The sequence below is a fragment of the Carya illinoinensis genome, chromosome 2 (genome assembly GCF_018687715.1).
Source record: "Carya illinoinensis cultivar Pawnee chromosome 2, C.illinoinensisPawnee_v1, whole genome shotgun sequence".
Classification (NCBI taxonomy): Eukaryota; Viridiplantae; Streptophyta; class Magnoliopsida; order Fagales; family Juglandaceae; genus Carya; species Carya illinoinensis.
Genome location: NC_056753.1, coordinates 5,278,673 through 5,298,133, shown reverse-complemented (window position 1 = coordinate 5,298,133; position 19,461 = coordinate 5,278,673). Strand labels below are relative to the sequence as shown.

Sequence of the window (19,461 nt, the reverse complement as noted above, 5' to 3'; positions counted from 1 at the left end):
CCCAAGGGACATTAGCTCTTCTACTTCAAGCGTGTAATAATTTATGAGAGATGCTATTCTTCACACAAAATAAGCCACATCCAGTCACACTTGAACAGATGGAATGCATTTGAACAGCTCTGCATTTATGTAGTTGATATGAGAAATCGTTGAAAATGTGACACATCAATCAAGTGTGACTAATTTTGTATAAAGTGTAGCATGTGTATTGCATAATATAACGAACTAATTATGTAAAATCCATCGTGCAGTTGATACAAATAGTTTATTACAACACAAGCTAGTAACCAACAATGGCTTCTGTCAAGGAGCAGCCATATTTTTCACTTGCCCTATTGATATCCAGAATGTGCCAAGATCAGATTATATCTGAAAATTAAGAATTGGATTTATAGTAGCACTATTAACAAACGAACCTTATGATTTGTAACCATCTCTAAACTTGGGGCATTTCTATTGACAAACTAATTAATAAAAGATCAAAATGATTACATTTGGCTGAGCAATCAAAAGTTCCCAATACTTTTCCCAACTCTAGGCGTGCCAACAACATGGGTTGATGGCACAGCTCAGCTACAATGGAGGAACGTTCACCCCATTCATACTAATCAATGAACCATAAGAGCTGCAGTGACAGCATAAGCAATGGCTGTTCTCTCGATTGATCATGACTTTAAAGGCACTTAAGACGTTGCTTCCATTCTCTAAGTGGCCCAAAACTGCTGTTTCATTAAATATTGACTTTCCTCCATGAAAGCTCGTCATGCACTTGCTGTTCATCTATTTACCGTCTTTCACTTTGGATGAAGAATGGGTAATATGCCTGCAGATCATTTAGAGCGATTTACAAACTCTTGCTGATGTGCTAATCGAAATGAGTAGCCCATATCTCACCTCACTATCTGAAAATGGAGTAGGCCTCAGTGTCAACTGGTTTTAATAGCCAATTGCTGAAAGGTGGACTTCCTTTAAAAAGTTTTGACATTGTCATGTATTCTTGAGCCCTTTGCTGCAAAGGAATTACTATGTCAAGCCCATTAAAAGAAGATAACAAATATTCAGCCATTTTTACCAGCTCACTGAAATCCAATTTTCACCTTTTCATCAGATATAGCTGATGAATACAACTGCTAAACCACCTGCACCTTGTTTAATTTTTGTGGGTCAAATCACTAAATACAAGTGCTTGATTGTACATCCCAAATCTGAAGTCCAGTTCAAGGATTCTTCAAAAGGGGTTGCCAGAAAATTATGAAACTGATCACATGCTTGCAGCTTTTGCCTCCCTTCCTCTCATACTTGTACATTTTGCCATTTGATTTTCATTAATGATAGTTTCTTTGCAAGCTAAACAATAAACATCTTTCTTTGTAATCAGCTAATTAATTCATGAATATTTTATGATTAGTGTTCTCAGCATTCACCGTCTGCCAAAAATCGAGTAATTTACCACAATGATGTCTAACTCTTACAATAAAGATATGCCCAATGAGAGATAAAAGGGTAAGAAAACTTACTGAAACAAACTCACACTGGTTTCAGGTGAAAATTGAAAATCAACTGCTGTCTCCGCATATCCCCAATTGATAAATCTCTTAGTACTAGTACCGACTATTGTATCGGGTCATCCTACTCCACTAGCAAGGTCACCAAAAGTCCACTATGAATTTTATTAAGCTAAAAATTCAATCTCTAAGAGTATGACCAGAAGATGCTGCCTCAAACAGTAAACCAAATAGATGAAGCTAGGGCATGGTCAACATTCATATGATTCAAATGCACAAGTTTTCCAGGAGAACTGAAACCAAAAATTTTTTCTTAAGAAGTCGTATAGCAACCATGATTTCTGGACAACATAAAATCCAATCAATAACATTTGTAACATTCAGAAAATTAAATGCTACCTTGAGTGCTCGATAAGATATCTCGTTGGCTGGGTATTCAGTTTGCCATTCATGTTCTAGTGACAAGAAAATCTCCAATAATTGCTTTCTGTGCAATAATAATGATGATTGTGATTTATGCCTTCTACAGGTGAAGTTAGTTCATGTATATTTGTCAGCTTACTTGCATAGAAATGACTCTGTAGATGGAGAAAGTGCTCCTTTGGCAGAGGTGCCTTGCTTTCTTCCAGTGGTTCCAAGAATGACTTCATGCAAGCCAGACTTATTCCAACATATTGAATACCTGGCAATCACACAGAAACAGGTAACCACCATACAATTATAGGGTAAGGTGGACAACTAGAATGGATAAAATTCAGTTGAAGTACCCGCATGTTAAGGTACTCAATGCTGTCTCAGAATGCTGAAACTCCTTTGGTGGTATTGGGGCTGACCAGAATAGTGGCTGTGAATTGAGTTAAGATTAATGTTCTTATAAGCCCTATTAGTTTCCATTTTACAGAGATATTGCAGACTTTACAGACCTGGTTCACCTGAAAGGGGCTTATTATCTCCTTCAACAATGGTTGGATTCGATCATATAAAGCTATTCTCAAGCAATCCTCTGATTGAAACTCTTTAGGACTGTTTGGGGATCCTCCAACAGTAACAGAGGAAAGGTAAACAGGCAGAAGAAAGTAGGAAAGCAGCGCTCCTGAAATTAGAGAATGAAGGACATGATGCCATCAATACAGCACTAAATAATCTCGAGAGACTCACTAAAATTATAAATACCTCCCAAGTGTCTCACCCCAAAAAAAATCATGTCAAGTGCGTCCAAAAAAATTTCACACATCAGCCACACAACCAGACAATGTAATGTAATATTGAGTAGTATCAAGTAAATAACCAAAAACCAAAATGCTATCAAGATAAGTTTAGTAAGTTTAACAAAAATGAAAAAGAATCTAGGCTTCGAAATTGAATTACAGTTTGGCATTAAAGGGCAAACCTTGAACTCCCACAACATTCCAACGGGCTATCTTGTCAGAGCAGCTAACTGATGACGTTGTATCACCCCGACCAGGCTTCCTCTGAACTGAACCAAAGTGTTGTGAAGCAACACCTGGGAAGGAATCCATGCAATTTGAGTATGTAAAACCAAATAAAACATTCGTCCAAACATCACAAACTAGAGAGTAGAATAAAGCTACCGTCAGCAGACAATGTTGCTCACATTTTGGCTTTACCCTATCTACTGATGCATTTTTTTTCTTTTTTTCATCAGAAGAAAAAAGAATATAAATATTACCAATTTACCATAAAGCAGAGAGTCACCACCCATAATCTTACTCTTCACTAAAGAAATATGAAATGTTGTAATTCAAGATGAAAATGGCAGTCTTGAGCACGTTTAGAAACACAATGACTGCTATCTAACATGCACCGTTAACCCCCAGTAAAATTGACAGAAAGTGAAAGAAGCACCTGCGAAGAATCAGCTAAGACTAGAAGTGAGGTAACATGAGTAACCCAAACAAGAAAAAAGTATCCAAGTAGTCTAAGAAAGGGGGAAGATCCAGGAGGAGGAAGAAGAAGAAAATAACTACCATACTAATAGTTACCATTATTCTTTACCGAAACCTCCCAAGGTTCGCTTATGGAATTGTTGAGGTCCCCCATATATGGTTGTGAATCCCTTTCTCTTGATGTGTTACATTTGGGAGGAAACAACAGACAACTGCGCGAAGCAAACCCACCTACGAGAAACAAGAGAGTGATACTTCAACCACCTTGAAGTTTGTCCAAAGACAAAGGTAATGTCATATCCAAATAGAAAACAGAAAAAAGCATCATTAAGAATTACATGGTGGTTGTGATATGTAAAGATGTAATTGCCAACCCGGCTTCAATGTGTACTTTACTTGGCCAAGACTATCAGGGTCTAATTGAAAAGGCAAGTCGTTGATATCAAAACCTTGCAACTTGTTGCTTCCATCAATGTAATTCTGCTTCCTATGAAAATGAGCAAGACATTGAATCTGTGCATAGAAAAACCTGGTGCATAGAAAGGAAAACAAGAGGATAAAACCGTAAAACACCAACAAGAATAATTCAAACCCATTAAGAAAACTTCAGCTTTACATGTTATACCTCTAGAATGTAAAAGAACTCAAACTAGAGAAAGCCCAAATGACATTCATTAGACAACAGCGATATAGAAGACGCACAATTCTATATCAATCTTCGACTTTAGTTATTCGAAAATTACACAACATATACAACATATATTACACCAATACATGACATCAAAGAATCAACAAAACCAAGCAAGTGCATAGAGAAAACCTCAGTAAAGCTCTTCGTGCGATAATCTCAGCGTGCGAGTCATTAACAACGTCTCCGTACGGGCTCAGGAGCGAGCGCCCGATGCACTTGGTCCCAGTTCCCAATGCTACAACTTCCGGCTCTGAAATGCCAACATAAAGAAGAAGATAAAAAAAATTGAATAAACCATCGGAAAGCAAACGGAGCACAGCTATTGATAGAAAGTGAAGCGAGGGGGAAGACCTTGAGAAGGAGAAGAGAGGAGAAAAGCGGCCAAGACGGTAACTTCACGGCCCTGAGGCTTTCCTTTCTTTGGGAGAGAGTTATAGAGAGAGAACACCTTGTCTGCGACTCTCTCTCCCCAACTCGCCCCTGCCATGTTCACTCCCGACAGCGACGACGTCAGTGGGCCGAAGTTATATTGTCGAGTACATGGCTGGAGGATAGCCCATTCCATGTGAAATTTCATAAATTTTATATTCAAATTTTTATGTGAGACCATTGAAAATAGTTTATGCAGCTTTATATTATCTTTATATTTATATAATATTTTGTTAAATAAGTCTATATTAAATTATACCATAGTTATAAATAATATTTTTTCAAATTTGAAAAAAGACTATTTACTTATGCAAATATTATTTTACTATTTTTTTCTCTCTCTCATACTCATTAAAATCAACTTTGTAAAATTTGTATTAAGATAATTTTGATATATAAAATTTGTATTAAGTTGATGATACAAAGTATTTTTTAGTACATATTAATATTTATTAATAAAATTGTTCATTTTAATATATGAAATTGGTAATATTTATATATATAGAATTGATATTTTTGAGCATATTGTGCTAATTGTAAAATATATAAAAATAATAATTTTAAGAAAAAAATAAAAAATAAAATAAAATGAACTAAAGATGCATAATCTAATGTGAAAGTTTTTATTTTTATTTTTTATATACATAATCAATCTTCAAAAGATGTGATTTTAAATATGCATATAGAAAAATCAATGCTAGTACTTAGAGAAATCAACAAGGCAACCAAATGTAAGAACTCAAAATTGTGTTGAGCATAACTTATAATAAATTGGTTTGATTTTATGAATTCAAGCAAGTTGGGAAATAGACTTTAAATGGATTAGGGTTTCTCAGCATTTATGAGATAATTAAAGACTTTATACAACACAATATGTGAATGAGTAGTGCTACATATACTTATAATTTTACAATTTTATTTATAAAACTTATTTTGTTCGTTTTCTTTTAAAATTCAAATTTCATAATTTTCAGCATATCAACTATTGTTTCTCTTTTATTATTATAACCTCCACCACCATAACATCATTGTTTGATCATCCTTTATTTTATTACTCGTGAGTTCATTAAAGTTCTAAGTTACGTTTAGATGTTAAGATGAGTTGTGAATAGTAATATTTTGTGAGTCTGATTGAGATGAATTTAATTTTTTTAGGTTAAGATGGGTTTAAATTTTTAAGTTGAAATGTATGAAATAGGTTGAGATAAGTTTTACTTTTTTATAAGAAGTTAGAAAAATAGTGAATCCCACATCAATGATTTGTTTGAGATGAGTTGAATTTGATTCAATAATCAAACACAATCGTGTTTGAATGAGCAAGTTCGCCAGTGAAGGTGCTATAGAAGAAGCGGCCTGGTTTGGATTAGGGGTGGACAGCAGGGCCCCGGACCCCTCTGCTCTGCCCTGTTCACCCCACCCCCACATATGCAGGGTGGGGTATCCCCACCAAAAGGGTAGGGGACGGGCCCCCCCGCCCATATGGAAGCCCCCCAGTGGAGGTGGGGGACGGAGGGGCCGTGACCCCGCTTTGTAATATATATAATATATATTATATATTTAACGACACAGTTTTGTATATGACAAAACGACGCCGTTTCAATACCCCGGTGGTTTCATTAAGTGTTTAACCTTAAGGCCTAACCACCCCCCCTCCCTCCCTCCCCACATCGCCCCCTTCCCCTCGACAGCTTCTCGAACACTCTCCACTCTCCAGTCTCCTCTCACTCTCTATCTCTCTCAGTTGTAGTCCCCAGTCCCCAAGCCCTTTCCCTCCTCTCTCTCGCATGACGCGGACACACGCCGCTCGGTACTTGTAGTTTGCCGTTCCACTTCCACTCTCGCTGTCGCAAAGGTAAGACAACTCTTTTAACATTTTCTCCGTTGTTTTTTTTTTTTTTTTTTTTTTTTTTTTTTAGTTTTGATCGGAGATTGGAGGAAGGATGGGTTGAATCCGAGATGGAGGATGAGAATTTGTGACTTGTGTGCTATGGATTCGTGGATTGTGCATGTGTATTCACTGTTTTCTTGCTATGATTGTGATTGATTCCATTTTATTTGATTTTTTTTTTTTAATTTTAATTGTTTCGGAAAGCTTAAATCATGAAACCCCTAAATCAATTTAGGGTTTCGGATTGGAACCCTAATTTCTTTTAGGGGTTTCAATCAATGAAACCCCTAAATCAATGTGTGGGTCTACTATTTGTATTTAGTTTTTTATTGCAAAACTTTGCTTGTTATCTTTTTCAATGTTGATAACAACTTTAGGTTGTTTATATCTTACCATGTTAGAGGAAATTTTCAAGAATGAGAACAATTTTTTAAACTATCATCATTTAAAAATCATAATTTTTTTAAAAATTAAATAGAAAATCAAATTCATCCTCACATACTCTAGATTGTTCAAACTTACTGTGTATATGCCATATTCAATTTTAAATTAACCTTTAGAGCAACCATTCGGTGTATGGTGTATTTGTTCTACTTGTAAGTATGTTTCAAATCTTAATAAATTTAGAACAACGCAACCTAGCAGTTTGATGATTGTGTTGAATTGCACTTTGAAAATTTTTTATTGTGTTGGGGAATCAGGAATTTCTTCTCAAATGGATTTGGATTTCGGTGATAGCTCGCTTGCCCCAACCAATACCCCTACCCCAGAACTTAAACCTACTCCTACCCCTACAGGGAGTACACCTTGCCCTGCCCCGAAACCCACACAGGGCAAGAAACCTGTGTCCATAGTTTGGCAACATTTTACCAAATTAGAGGGTGGTGACCCCAACAACCCACAAGTTAAATGTAATCACTGTGGAAAAATCTATATATGTCACTATAGGAAATATGGTACATCCCAGTTGAAGGTCCATTTAGATAAACAATGCAAGAAGAGTCTCATATTAAAATCCTTAGTAGAGAAGGGTCAATCTAGACTAGATATTAAAATGGCAGATGGGAGTAGTGGGGCCGGGGGTCCAACATTGAAGGGGTATACGAAGTATAATCCCAATGAGTGTAGAAGGAAGTTAGCTCGTATAATTATCATGGACGAGTTGCCTTTTCAGTTTGTGGAAAGTAAAGGGTTCCAAGAATTTGACCAAGAGTTGGAACCGAGATTTACGTTTCCTTCTTGTCACACTGTGGCAAAGGATATTAAAAAGATGTACATAAAATATAAAGATGTTTTGAGGGGCCAATTGGCGGGTTTGGTAGTTTAACTCACTACCGATACTTGGACTTCTATCCAAAATATGAATTATATGTCGTTGACTATGCATTTGATTGGGTTCTTCACAAAAAGATTATTAAATTTTGTCAAATAACTGATCATAAGGGTAAGACGATTAGGAAGGCCTTGGAGGCCGCAATAAAGGAGTGGAGGTTGGAAAAGATTTTGACTGTTTCGGTTGATAATGCGTCGTCTAATGATGTTGCTTTTGGATATCTAAAGAATTATCTTAAAGATGCAAATAAGACACTCTTAGGTGGTGAATATTTGCATGTTAGATGTGCTGCACATATTTTGAACTTAATTGTGACTGAGGGGTTGAAAGATGTTGATGACTCGGTTGCATGAGTTAGAATGACCGTAAAATTTGTGAGGTCTTCTCATTCTAGATTGGAGAAATTCAAAATTGCTGCAAAAGCTGCGGGCATAACATCGAAGAATGGTCTTTGTACTGATGTTATTCTTTTTTGTACTGATGTTTCTACGAGATGGAACTCAACCTTCTTAATGTTGGAGGCGGCCCAAGAATATAAGATAGCTTTTCAATTATTGGGTGATGAAGACATCCAATATGTGAAATATTTTGTTGGGCACGGGGGATTAAGAAAGCCTAATGATGATGATTGGGTGGTAGTTTCTACTTTTGTTGATTTTCTCGGATTATTTTACGATGTCACATTGAATATATCTGATTTTTTATACCCTATATCCCATGGGTTTTGTCAACAAATATGTACGGTGAAAGAAGAATTAGAAGATATGCGTAGGGGTTCCACTGAAAGGATGAGGGGGATGACAATAACCATGATGCTAAAATATGACAAGTATTGGGGAGATTTGACTAGAATGAATATTTTATTATATGTGACTGTTATTCTTGATTCCCTTCTGAAAGTTTTAGGCTTGTTATATGATTTGAGACTTGCTCACGATCAGGCATGGACTGATCTTATTGGTGAATTGGCCCGAGATATCCTGAAAAAATTGTATAATGAGTTTAATGGAATTAAGGGTGGTATTGCATCCAAGACACATACACCTACTCCAATGCCTTCTACAGACACCGTGACCGGGCCTCCTACAAAGAAGCGCAGAATGCCGTGGACTAAGACCCTCGCACAAAATCCCACACTAGTCCATCAATCTAAGGAGGTGGTTTCAGAGTTAGAAAACTATTTGTCAGCGGATATAGTCCAAGATGATGATGATAATTTCGATATATTAGGATGATGGAAGAATGCATCAAAGAAATATCCCATTATTTCTGCGATTGCTCGCTGTATTTTGGCTATTCCTATTAGCACAGTTGCCTCAGAGTTAGCCTTTAGTACCGGAGATCCCATATTGAATCCTTTCCGTAGTTCATTGTCTGCTATAACTGTGGAGGCACTGATATGCACATAGAGTTGGACGATAGGAAGGATATTCATGTTCCAGATATTTTAGATTTTAGAAAGACCGATGAGGAGGGTAGTGATCAGTCTGGATTTGGATCACCTGATAATTATTTTTTATTTTATTTGATTTATTTATATTCATTTTGATTTTATCGTTTTTAATTTTAATATTAATTATTGTAATAACACATGAGACGACGTCTAAATCCGCTGCAACATAAATATGTGCTCAAACCCGGGCCGCCCCAATTGTCATAGTCAAAGACAAGCCACAACTGACATCTCTCTTTTTAGAATATTCAAAATTTGAATTATTTGTTCATATTTTGTATTCAATGATTTGTAATGTTGATACAATATTTCTTAGACACTTTTATGTTTATAATTTTGTAATAGTTTAGCCTTTCAATTTTGTAATAGTTTAGTTAAAAATTATTAGTTTATTAGGTATTAGACTCTTGGACTAGTAAATTTTATTAGCCATAAAATCAATTATCATCCAAGACACATTTTTTTTTTAAAAATTTGGTTTTTAATTTTTTTTTTCTTTTTACTTCTAATTTTATGGGCTGAAAATGGCCAAAAAGCTTTTTTGGGCCAATAAAAGTTTGTGGGCCATTTTTGGCCCATTTCAGCGTTTTCTGGACCATTTTTAGCCTAGAAACTGCTTCGGGACCCAAGACTCAATAGGATGCAGGGGGACGGATTGCCCTTCAATCCGCACCCCGTTATGCCGCCCCTACACATCGGGGGTGGGGGAGAAGGAAAAAATTTCTCATTCGCCCCATACAGGGGCAGGGGGGTCTACCCCGCACCGTATGGTGTAGATAGCACCCCTAATTTGAATAGTGAGTTGAGATGGTTTGTAAATAGTAGTAAGATAAATGAGTTGAGATGAGATGAGTTAGAAATGGTTTGAGATAAAATGTTTTATGAGATTTTAAAAAATGAAAGAGATAGAAGCATTTCTCTATCCAAACTCGGCCGAGTCGAGAGTCAGCAGATATATTATGAGTGTTGAGATTTTTTTGAAATTCTATGATGAATAGATACAGGTGTTTGCAGAGAAAGGATGGAACAAACCTTTTACTTTTGTCGAGGGTGTTAATACTCTTACAGACATTAGTACTTAATTTAAGGTGAAATAATGAATTGAATTGGAACAGTCAAAGTTGACATGTTATTTTTATAAATATTTTTACTGAGAACTTAAATGAATATCAATGTGTGAAATTGAGAAAGGAGCATGAAGAAACTGAAAGGGTTAAAAATTCAAGACTTCAAAAGTTAACTATCTGGTTTGAGTAAGGTAGAATGGAAGAAGATGAAACTTGTTATGAGGTGTACGCTAAGTAGAATGATATTGTGGAAAACAAGTCAGGACGGCAACAAAAATAGATTTTGAACAGGTTTCAGTGGTGAGAAGGCTAGAGAAAATAGTTAATATTAATTTGCCTGATCCCCATCATGTCTCCATCATCCACACAGCATAAGTACAAGGAAGACCTGATGTGCTTATCTAGCACGGAAATTTCGAATGAGGAGCCTCCTATATTATACTGACAAACCAGGTCTAATAAACAAAACCTAGTAAATGGTAAGGCGCCATTTCTAACTGCACTCAGCCAAAAAAATCACCAAAGTACTCTTCAATTTGGCTTCAGTAGTTGCTTTCTCTCTATTCTTCCAACAACTTAAATACCAAGAAGGAAAAAAAACGGGGGAAAGCAACACAAGCCCCAGAGGCAAATTGTGCTTGAAGCATGTTTTAGAGGGGGCAGATGAAAGAGTTTTCTGTCAACATGGCAGGAGGCATTGCATACTTATCTATGTCTTCTTCCAAAAAGCTCATGTCATTGTTGATGGGGAAATCAAACAGCAGCTTTATTGTGTTGTCTGAGGAATCCTCTAACTCGTCAAAGCTTGACGAATCATTCGCAGCCATCATCTTGTCAGTGTAGGATTTGAAGCTCTTGCACTCAATATCTTCATTTTGATTTCTTCCTGTGGCTGAGGAACCAGCTAAAATGGTGTCAATCTCCGTCATGACTGGAGAAATTGACCCACACTTGGTAGATGAAGATGACTGAGAAACTGAGTTCTGGCAGAGAGTTTTTTCACCCATACTGAACTTTCTAAATGATTCTCCAACTTCTAAGTTCCATATGCGAAGAAAATAGTCAGAATCAGAACCTCCCACAGGAACTGGATTGAAGAGTAATGACTCCCTTGAAAGCCGAGCTTCAGCTTCAAGCCTTGCACTCTCCCACTGTGCAATGTGGCGAGTGGTAGGCGAAGCAGATGCTTTGATAGTTGTACTGCAAGATAACAGGCTCATGTGTTTGGGGGTCAAGGCCCATGCAATTGAGGCGCTTCTTCAGGTGAGTGTTCCACAAATTTTTTATCTCATTGTCAATTCTCCCTGGTAGTTGACAAGCAATAGCAGCCCACCTGGAAATTATCACAAGAGCATTAAAGCAGGTACCAACAAATTCACAGTGTATCAGTTCCAATCTGACAACTAGAGATAAGCGGAGTTCTAAAATGTTTTGTGGTCAAACCAGAAGTGACGTTTGGTTGGCTGATAAACAACCATCATATATGTTCAATCTAGAAAAGTATATAGGGGAATGCAGATTACATTATCATATTTGCAGCTTGTTTTGATTCTCAACTGTGAATGAGTAGTGACGACTGTTTCCAGACACATTATATTATTCAATTTTACTTCAAGTTTCATTTGTTTGTAATACATATAGATCAACCATAAGCATGCCAATATAGTGTTTGTAAAACACTTCTTATGCCAATATAGTTTATTAGAATTATCCTAATGACTCTTGAGGGTTTGTAGACGTACTCTATATAATAGGATTAATTCCAATAGAGGTCGCATTTTAATAATTATTATAAGATTCTCTCTCTCTCTCTCTCTCTCTCTCGCTTGAGGAGATCTTGATGGAATGCAAACAAAGAAGCAAAATAAAGTACCGGTTTCCAAGAATTCCAAGAAGCTGTATCACGAGCTTCTCTTCCTCGGGGGTGAAGGGGCCACGTTTGATGTCTGGTTGAAGATAATTTATCCACCAACGCCGGCAACTCTTCCCACAGTGAAGTAGACCTATGTGAAAGAGTAAAATCACAAATCTACAATGTTGCCAAGGACATGGGAACAGCCAAGGAAAAATTTTACTCTCTAGAGTTAAAAGTTCCCTTTTAAGATCAGAGGTGTTATCCTTGGATGTTAAGAAAACATACAGCAGAATTAGCTGCATACAAAACCATATAACAAAGCATTTGGAGTTACATAATTATAAGTTATAATCATTTAGAGTTAATGCTGGGCATCTTCTGATTTTGTCTAAATTAAGGCGCGAGCGCTCTAAATGCTAAAGAAATCACTGTTATCTCCCAAGCAAGCTTTGGCCTTTGCAGGCCTACTGTTGATTGATTTAGAGAGAGATGTATACTTCTCTTCTTATTTTCTTTCTTTTTCCTCTCCATCTTTCTATTGACTCAAGCTTTGGCCTTTCTTTTATTTGTTGATTGATTCATGTTACATTCTTTTGTTGAAGCTTGTCAAATGTAGGGATTTCTTGGATGTATAGAATCATCATGAGAGTTTCCTTTCTTTTCTTTTTTTTCTCCTTTTGCCAAAATCTTGTTCACAATATATTAGAGGAAGAAATAAAGTGTGAAGAAAGATGACAGTTAAAGCTGAATTTAATCATGGTGAGAACCCAAGGGACATTAGCTCTTCTACTTCGAGCGTGTAATAATTTATGAGAGATGCTATTCTTCACACAAAATAAGCCACATCCAGTCACAATTGAACAGATGCAATGCATTTGAACAACTCTGCATTTATGTAGTTGATATGAGAAATCGTTGAAAATGTGACACATCAATCAAGTGTGGCTTATTTTGTATAAAGTGTAGCATGTGTATTGCATAATATAACGAACTAATTATGTAAAATCCATCGTGCAGTTGATACAAATAGTTTATTACAACACAAGCTAGTAACCAACAATGGCTTCTGTCAAGGAGCAGCCATATTTTTCACTTGCCCTATTCATATCCAGAATGTGCCAAAATCAGATTATATCTGAAAATTAAGAATTGGATTTATAGTAGCACTATTAACAAACGAACCTTATGATTTGTAACCATCTCTAAACTTGGGGCATTGCTATTGGCAAACTAATTAATAACAGATCAAAATGATTACATTTGGCTGAGCAATCAAAAGTTCCCTATACTTTTCCCAACTCTGGCGTGGCAACAACATGGGTTGATGGCACAGCTCAGCTACAATGGAGGAACGTTCACCCCATTCATACTAACCAATGAACCATAAGAGCTGCAGTGACTGCATAAGCAATGGCTGTTCTCTCGATTGATCATGCCTTTAAAGGCACTTAAGACGTTGCTTCCATTCTCTAAATGGCCCAAAACTGCTGTTTCATTAAATATTGACTTTCCTCCATGAAAGCTCGTCATGCACTTGCTGTTCATCTATTTACCGTCTCTCACTTTGGATGAAGAATGGGTAATATGCCTGCAGATCGTTTAGAGCAATTTACAAACTCTTGCTGATGTGCTAATCGAAATGAGTAGCCCAAATCTCACCTCACTGTCTGAAAATGGAGAAGACCTCAGTGTCTGCTGGTTTTAATGGCCAATTGCTGAAAGCTGGACTTCCTTTAAAAAGTTTTGACATTGTCATGTATTCTTGAGCCCTTTGCTGCAAAGGAATTACTATGTCAAGCCCATTAAAATAAGATGACAAATATTCAGCCATTTTTACCAGTTCACTGAATCCAATTTTCACCTTTTCATCAGATATAGCTCATCAATACAACTGCTATACCACCTGCACCTAGTTTAATTTTTGTGGGTCAAATCACTAAATACAAGTGCTTGATTGTACATGCCAAATCTGAAGTCCAGTTCAAGGATTCTTCAAAAGGGATTGCCAGAAAATTATGAAACTGATCACATGCTTGCAGCTTTTGCCTCCCTCCCTCTCATACTTGTACATTTTGCCATTTGATTTTCATTAATGATAGTTTCTTTGCAAGCTAAAGAATAAACATCTTTCTTCGTAATCAGCTAATTAATTTATGAATATTTTATGATTAGCGTTCTCAGCATTCACCCTCTGCCAAAAATCGAGTAATTTACCACAATGATGTCTAACTCTTACAATAAAGATATGCCCAGTGAGAGATAGAAGAGTAAGAAAACTTACTGAAACAAACTCACACTGGTTTCAGGTGAAAATTGAAAATCAACTGCTGTCTCCGCATATCCCCAATTGATAAATCTCTTAGTACTAGTACCAACTATTGTATCAGGTCATCCTACTCCACTAGCAAGGTCACCAAAAGTCCACTATGAATTTTATTAAGCTAAAAATTCAATCACTCTGAGTATGACCAGAAGATGCTGCCTCAAACAGTAAACCAAATCTTAGATGAAGCTAGGGCATGGTCAACATTCATATGATTCAAATGCACAAGTTTTCCAGGAGAACTGAAACCACAACTTTTTTCTTGAGAAGTCGTATAGCAACCATGATTTCTGGACAACATAAAATCCAATCAATAACATTTGTAACATGCAGAAAGTTAAATGGTAACTTGAGTGCTCGATAAGATATCTCGTTGGCTGGGTATTCAGTTTGCCATTCATGTTCCAGTGACAAGAAAATCTCCAATAATCGCTTTCTGTGCAATAATAATGATGATTGTGATTTATGCCTTCTACAGGTGAAATTAGTTCATGTATATTTGTCAGCTTACTTGCATAGAGATGACTCTGTAGATGGAGAAAGTGCTCCTTTGGCAGGGGTGCCTTGCTTTCTTCCAGTGGTTCCAATAATGACTTCATGCAAGCCAGACTTATTCCAACATATTGAATACCTGGCAATCACACAGAAACAGGTAACCACCATACAATTATAGGGTAAGGTGGACAACTAGAATGGATAAAATTCAGTTGAAGTACCCGCATGTTAAGGTACTCAATGGATGCTGAAACTCCTTTGGTGGTATTGGGGCTGACCAGAATAGTGGCTGTGAATTGAGTTAAGATTAATGTTCTTATAAGCCCTATTAGTTTCCATTTGACAGAGATATTGCAGACTTTACAGACCTGGTTCACCTGAAAGGGGCTCATTATCTCCTTCAACAATGGTTGGATTCGATCATATAAAGCTATTCTCAAGCGATCCTCTAAGTGAAACTTTTTAGGCCTGTTTCGGGATCCTCCAACAGTAACAGAGGAAAGGTAAACAGGCAGAAGAAAGTAGGAAAGCAGCGCTCCTGAAATTAGAGAATGAAGGACATGATGCCATCAATACAGCACTAAATAATCTAGAGAGACTCTCACTAAAATTATAAATACCTCCCAAGTGTCTCACCCCAAAAAAAATCGTGTCGAGTGCGTCCAAAAAAATTTCACACATCAGCCACACAACCACACAATGTAATGTAATATTGAGTAGTATCAAGTAAATAACCAACAACCAAAATGCTATCAAGATAAGATTAGTAAGTTTAACAAAAATGAAAAAGAATCTAGGTTTCGAAATTGAATTACAGTTTGGCATTAAAGGGCAAACCTTGAACTCCCACAACATTCCAACGGGCTATCTTGTCAAAGCAGCTAACTGGTGACGTTGTATCACCCCAAATATGCTTTCTCTGAACTGAACCAACGTGTTGTGAAGCAACACCTGGGAAGGAATCCATGCAATTTGAGTATGTAAAACCAAATAAAACATTCGTCCAAACATCACAAACTAGAGAGTAGAATAAAGCTACTGTCAGCAGACAATGTTGCTCACAGTTTGGCTTTACCCTATCTACTGATGCATTTTTTTTTTTTTTCATCAGAAGAAAAAAGAATATAAATATTACCAATTTACCATAAAGCAGAGAGTCACCACCCGTAATCTTACTCTTCACTAAAGAAATATGAAATGTTGTAATTCAAGATGAAAATGGCAGTCTTAAGCACGTTTAGAAACACAATGACTGCTATCTAACACGCACCATTAACCCCCAGTAAAATTGACAGAAAGTGAAAGAAGCAGCTGCGAAGAATCAACTAAGACTAGAAGTGAGGTAACATGAGTAACCCAAACAAGAAAAAAGTATCCAAGTAGTCTAACAAAGGGGGAAGAGACAGGAGGAGGAAGAAGAAGAAGAAAATAACTACCATACTAATAGTTACCATTATTCTTTACCGAAACCTCGCAAGGTTCGCTTATTGAATTGTTGAGGTCGCCCATATATGGTTGTGAATCCCTTTCTCTTGATGTGTTACATTTGGGAGGAAACAACAGACAACTGGGCGAAGTAAACCCACCTACGAGAAACAAGAGAGTGATACTTCAACCACATTGAAGTTTGTCCAAAGACAAAGGTAACGTCATATCCAAATAGAAAACAGAAAAAAGCATCATTAAGAATTACATGGTCGTTGTGATATGTAAAGATGTAATTGCCAACCCGGCTTCAATGTGTACTTTACTTTGCCAAGACTATCAGCGTCTAATTGAAAAGGCAAGCCGTTGATATCAAAACCTTGCAACTTGTTGCTTCCATCAATGTAATTCCGCTTGCTATGAAAATGAGCAAGACATTGAATCTGTGCATAGAAAAACCTGGTGCATAGAAAGGAAAACAAGAGGAAAAAACCGTAAAATACCAACAAGAATAATTCAAACCAATTAAGAAAACTTCAGCTTTACATGTTATACCTCTAGAATGTAAAAGAGCTCAAACCAGGGAAAGCCCAAATGACAAAGTTCATTAGACAACAGCTATGTAGAAGACGCACAATTCTATATCAATCTTCGACTTTAGTTATTCGAAAATTACTCAACATATCCAACATATATTACACGAATACATGACATCAAAGAATCAACAAAATCAAGCAAGTGCATAGAGAAAACCTCAGTAAAGCTCTCCGTGCGATAATCTCAGCGTGCGAGTCATTAACAACGTCTCCGTACGGGCTCAGGTGCGAGCGCCCGATGCACTTGGTCCCAGTTCCCAATGCTACAACTTCCGGCTCTGAAATGCCAGCATAAAGAAGGAAAAAAAAAAATTGAATAAACCATCGGAAAGCAAACGGAGCACAGCTACTGATAGAAAGTGAAGCGAGGGGGAAGACCTTGAGAAGGAGAAGAGAGGAGAAAAGCGGCCAAGACGGTAAATTCACGGCCCTGAGGCTTTCCTTTATTTGGGAGAGAGTTATAGAGAGAGAACACCTTGTCTGCGACTCTCTCTCCCCAACTCGCCCCTGCCATGTTCACTCCCGACAGCGACGACGTCAGTGGGCCGAAGTTATATTGTGGAGTACACTGCTGCAGGATGAAAAACTCTAAATGCAGTCGCCTAACGCAAACGGCGCACACACGGCTCTGCTGATGTGTCAAAAATTACTACGCCCCGTTTTAACTAAGTTAACCTTTCGTCATTTCTGAAGACTACGAAGCTTATAACCATTTTCACTATGTTCGTAAGTCCTCACCATGAAGATGAACCGCGCGAAGATGAACCAGTAGAAAATACTGGTTTTTCTTCAGCAATCCTTCTACGTACAATCCTTCTTCAGCAATCCTTCAGAGTTTTTCTTATGCGAAGATGAGCCACACCCCCACAAAGATGAACCAGTAGAAAATACCCACAAAAATACTCACATGAAGAAGAAAACCAGCTCAGCGGCTGCTTACGGCCTCTTGCAAGATGACCCACATGGAGTTCGTGAACCACGAAAATACCCGCAGAGATCCACTTGAAGACCTCGGTGCGAAGTAAAAATGGAGAAGAAGACCAAACCACAAAGCTTCTGTGAGAACAAAGACCATGAGCTGGAGAAGTAGACGACGCCACGAAGCTTGATCTGTGAGCACGAAGACCAGTGGAGATTTTTCACACCGACAAGAAGCGGAGGACGAGCTCTGTAAATAGCTTGATCAGTGGGTTTTCTTGTGATGGAAGGGATGATGGACGATAGATGAAATTTATAAAAGAAACTACCCGAAGACTCAGTGGCGGAGCCACGTTGGGGCCCCCTCGCTTAAATAAGTTAAATTTGAAAAAAAAAAAAATACAAGTGTTAATTTTTTTATTTTATAAAATAATATTAATTTTTTTTTTATGTATTGACCTCTGCTTTAAAAATTATTTTGACATCTTCATAAAATTTAATTTGATATAAAAATAAAATAAATAAAACAAATTTTATATAAAATAAAATACATAATTTTTATTATAAATAAAAAAATATTCTAATTATAACTAATAATATTTTTAATATTTTTTTATTATTTATATTGAGAGAGAAATAGTTAAAAATTTTGATTTAGATTTAATACTTGATAATTTTTTTTATTTAAAAGAATGCAAATTATAAATTTAGACACTCTGTATTTTTTTATTTAATATATTTTTATGAATGTCTTTATATTATTTCAATAATATATTATTCTTGATATATTAAATATTCTTTTAATGTATAAGTTATATTAAATATTTTTTTTTTATTATAAATTTTCGTATCAGATTATTATATATTGTAAAAATAAATTATATAAAAATAAAACAAAAAATATTTTACGTATATTATTTTAATTTTATTTGACCTCTTAGAATAAAATTTTAGCTCCTCTACTGTCGAAGAGATGAATCAGATGATGGACGAAATTATAAAAGAAATAAAGTTTCTCTGAAAGCATGCTCTTCTTTGGTTTCTTTTTCCTTATTTCAGCGTTTTGCTTTTTATCTTCTTCTTTTTTTTTTTTTTCTTTTTTTGTTCTTTCCGAGTTGTACCAAGTACCCACACCCCTGCATTCTGCATCATCGATCATCTATGGTATCATCCATCCATCTTTCTATCCCCTGCGCCCTCTTACTTTTATTTTTAGAATAATGATAACCTTATAATTATTTTATTATTCTTTTATTATTTTTTTTAATTTAATAATTAAGTAAGTGACTATAACTAAAATTATATATTTTTAAAATTTTTTCTTAATAGTTAAAGATATTAAAAAATACTTTAAAAAAATGATAAAAAAATAAATACATTATAAATAATAAAATAATAGATTATCATTATCTTTATTTTTATTACACTTACCTACCTACTTTTCATTCTTTTCTACTTTTACTTTTTTTTTTTTTTTGTAAGGTACTTTTACTTTTAGGTCTTTTCCTTTATTATTAATTTTTTTGTCTGATATGATGTTGGCCTACTTTCAGATGGATAAAGCCTCTTTGCGACT

General features: G+C 36.2%; 2 protein-coding genes and 1 pseudogene across 9 annotated transcripts; all 3 read right to left on the bottom strand.

The window, feature by feature from the left end:
• Positions 1 to 183: 183 nt before the first annotated feature.
• Positions 184 to 18,219, bottom strand: LOC122298633 (tRNA-specific adenosine deaminase TAD1-like). 8 transcript variants are annotated; one of them, XR_006239493.1, is made up of 13 exons: positions 17,523 to 18,216; positions 4,455 to 4,631; positions 4,233 to 4,353; positions 3,751 to 3,941; positions 3,509 to 3,643; positions 2,896 to 3,009; positions 2,429 to 2,598; positions 2,273 to 2,349; positions 2,068 to 2,187; positions 1,905 to 1,992; positions 1,518 to 1,637; positions 895 to 1,009; positions 184 to 823 (listed from the first exon to the last, which is right to left on the bottom strand). XR_006239493.1 is itself a non-coding variant. In XM_043108484.1 (12 exons), exons 2-11 carry the CDS (start codon positions 4,588 to 4,590, stop codon positions 899 to 901), a joined length of 1,263 nt encoding a protein of 420 aa, XP_042964418.1. In that variant the 5' UTR covers positions 4,591 to 4,631; positions 17,523 to 18,215; the 3' UTR covers positions 184 to 823; positions 895 to 898. The 8 variants fall into 8 exon arrangements, 1 of the variants encoding a protein (XP_042964418.1); XR_006239485.1 differs by having other exon boundaries at positions 1,098 to 1,992; positions 17,523 to 18,217; XR_006239488.1 differs by having other exon boundaries at positions 1,518 to 1,992; positions 17,523 to 18,217.
• On the bottom strand, positions 10,588 to 14,793 carry LOC122298663 (annotated as a pseudogene).
• Positions 14,959 to 17,529, bottom strand: LOC122298656 (tRNA-specific adenosine deaminase TAD1-like). Its single transcript, XM_043108508.1, has 8 exons — positions 17,346 to 17,529; positions 17,125 to 17,245; positions 16,640 to 16,830; positions 16,398 to 16,532; positions 15,784 to 15,897; positions 15,315 to 15,484; positions 15,168 to 15,235; positions 14,959 to 15,082 (listed from the first exon to the last, which is right to left on the bottom strand). The coding sequence occupies exons 1-8, from the start codon at positions 17,479 to 17,481 to the stop codon at positions 14,959 to 14,961; spliced, it is 1,059 nt and encodes a 352-aa protein (XP_042964442.1). The 5' UTR covers positions 17,482 to 17,529.
• Positions 18,220 to 19,461: the final 1,242 nt, after the last annotated feature.